At 43.6% G+C, this 2,099-nt stretch overlaps 1 protein-coding gene across 1 annotated transcript in view; it reads right to left on the reverse strand.

The window, feature by feature from the left end:
* Positions 1-1,265: 1,265 nt before the first annotated feature.
* The window catches only part of LOC105908564 (syntaxin-binding protein 5-like), a 45,710-nt gene continuing 44,876 nt past the window's right edge, over positions 1,266-2,099 (reverse strand). Inside the window, exon 18 of the mRNA XM_031580839.2 lies at positions 1,266-1,537. Coding sequence (XP_031436699.1) covers positions 1,281-1,537 — 257 coding nt within the window. The 3' untranslated portion in view covers positions 1,266-1,280. The remainder of the gene's footprint in view (positions 1,538-2,099) is intronic.

The raw sequence follows: 2,099 nt of genomic DNA on the forward strand, positions 1-2,099 counted from the left end.
CAAGTGATTGTTTCATCTGCATTTCTATCTGCAAGGGGACAAGAATATTAACCATCTCACAGTTTCAGTGTCACATTAGCCTTATTAAAGGGCTAATTTGGGTATTGAGCATGAAATCTGGAACATGACCTGCAGTAAGTACGGTGCGAGTGCTAAATGGTGTTACTTATGATGATAGGGTGTTTTGGTTTTCTTCCAACAGCAGCTGGGAAACTGTTTCTAAATGATACTCGTGAATTTAGTTCTTTTCACAGTGTTCTTCTAACTCCTTCACTTGTACAGAGATATTCCCATCGTTCTGGAACTTTTTAACACCCTTCTAGAATATTCCTCTGAATTCCAGAATGTTTATAATTCTCCCAACTATAGATTACCCTGGGGGTCACATCATTGGGATGGTAATGCCCCTTTTTGGGGAGAAAACTACCCCCCCTGTTACCGTGGTAATCTAGCAACATTATTCTAGAGCATTCCCCCCTGTTACCGTGGTAATCTAGCAACATTATTCTTCTAGAACTTTCCCCCCTGCTGCCATGGCTGGAGGCCCCTCATATCTAGTGGCTAGTGCTGGCTGTAGCACTGGGAGTGGAGGCTGCGGAGGGAAGTGATTGGTTAAAGACAGAGTCAGAGCAGGAAGTGGCAGACCAATCAGCGCAGGAGGCCTCAGCAAGAGGCGGACGCACAGATGCAGAGTGACAAGCCCAAATGTTCAATCACGATGGAGCAAAGACCACCGGTAGAGAGGGGGCATGGTCCAATCACATTAGAGGATGGCTGCTCAGAGATGCAGAATGGTCCAATCATGTTAAAGCATGGTGTTTCAGTGGGAGGTAATGGTCCAATCATGTTAAAGAATGGCGTTTCGGTGGGAAGAGATGGACATTTCAAAATGGAGCAAGGCTTGGCAGGAGGTGAATGTCCAATCACAATGAAGCTGTGCAACGAGTTATCAAGGAATCCAATCAGAAAAGAGCAAGGCTGTAGAGGCAGAGAATGATCCAATCACATTTGATAATGGCTGTTTTGTAGATAGAGCATAATCCAATCATATTAGAGAGTGGATGTTGAAGGTAAAGAATGATCCAATCAGGTTAGAGCATGAGCAGAGAGAGAGGCGGAGCAAGCTTTCAGAGATCACATGACCAACAGGGGGGCAACCATCTACCTTTGGAAACACTTGCAAAATGTACATTCAGCGGAAACACTGAAAACTGAAATAAGGACATTTATTTAGAGAAACAAAAACAAAAAAGACTTCTCATAATGATGAAGCAGTCACTTTAAAATGAACACAAAACATTCAAAATACACAGAAATGAGAAACGATCCAACTGAAACGAGAGCATAACAGGAGAGAGAGAGAGAGAGAGACAAACAGAACCAAAGAAAGAAAGGAAGAAAGGAAGGAAGAATGACTGAAAGTAAGAGGACGAAAGAAAGAAAGAAAGGAAGAAAGCAGTCTGCACGCGTTCGCCTACCGTACCCAGTTCAGGTTTTAGATCAGTGGGCAGACTTAACTTTCTGCCCGGCCCTTTGACTGAAACAAAACATAGGAGAGAGAGGAGCAGTTAATCACCTCACCGAACAAAAACAAACAAACAAACAAATAAACAAACCAAACAGGGGAAAAGAGTCACCTCATCAAACTAAATGATGCAAAACAAAAACAAAGTATTATCAACTCAACCAATGAACGAAGAAATTAAAATGAGATGGAGTTGGGTGTGAACCTGAAGCGTGCAGTGGAGCACACACACACGCACGCACGCACGCGCACGCGCACACACACACACACACACACACACACACACACACACACACACACACACACACACACACACACACACACACACACACACACACACACACTCGATATTGTCAGACCTGCAGACCACAGAGACTCTGCAGTTCCCTCTAGCACACACACACAGATATTACTCAAAACACATGCCATGTGCTTCATTATCTGTAATTATCTATAATGTGTGTGGAGAATGAAATCCCTGTGATCTGAGGCAACACACACACACACACACACACACACACACACACACACACACACACACACCAAACTAACCACATCCAAACTGAATTTTTTC

Source organism: Clupea harengus, chromosome 2 (assembly GCF_900700415.2).
Source record: "Clupea harengus chromosome 2, Ch_v2.0.2, whole genome shotgun sequence".
Taxonomy (NCBI): domain Eukaryota; kingdom Metazoa; phylum Chordata; class Actinopteri; order Clupeiformes; family Clupeidae; genus Clupea; species Clupea harengus.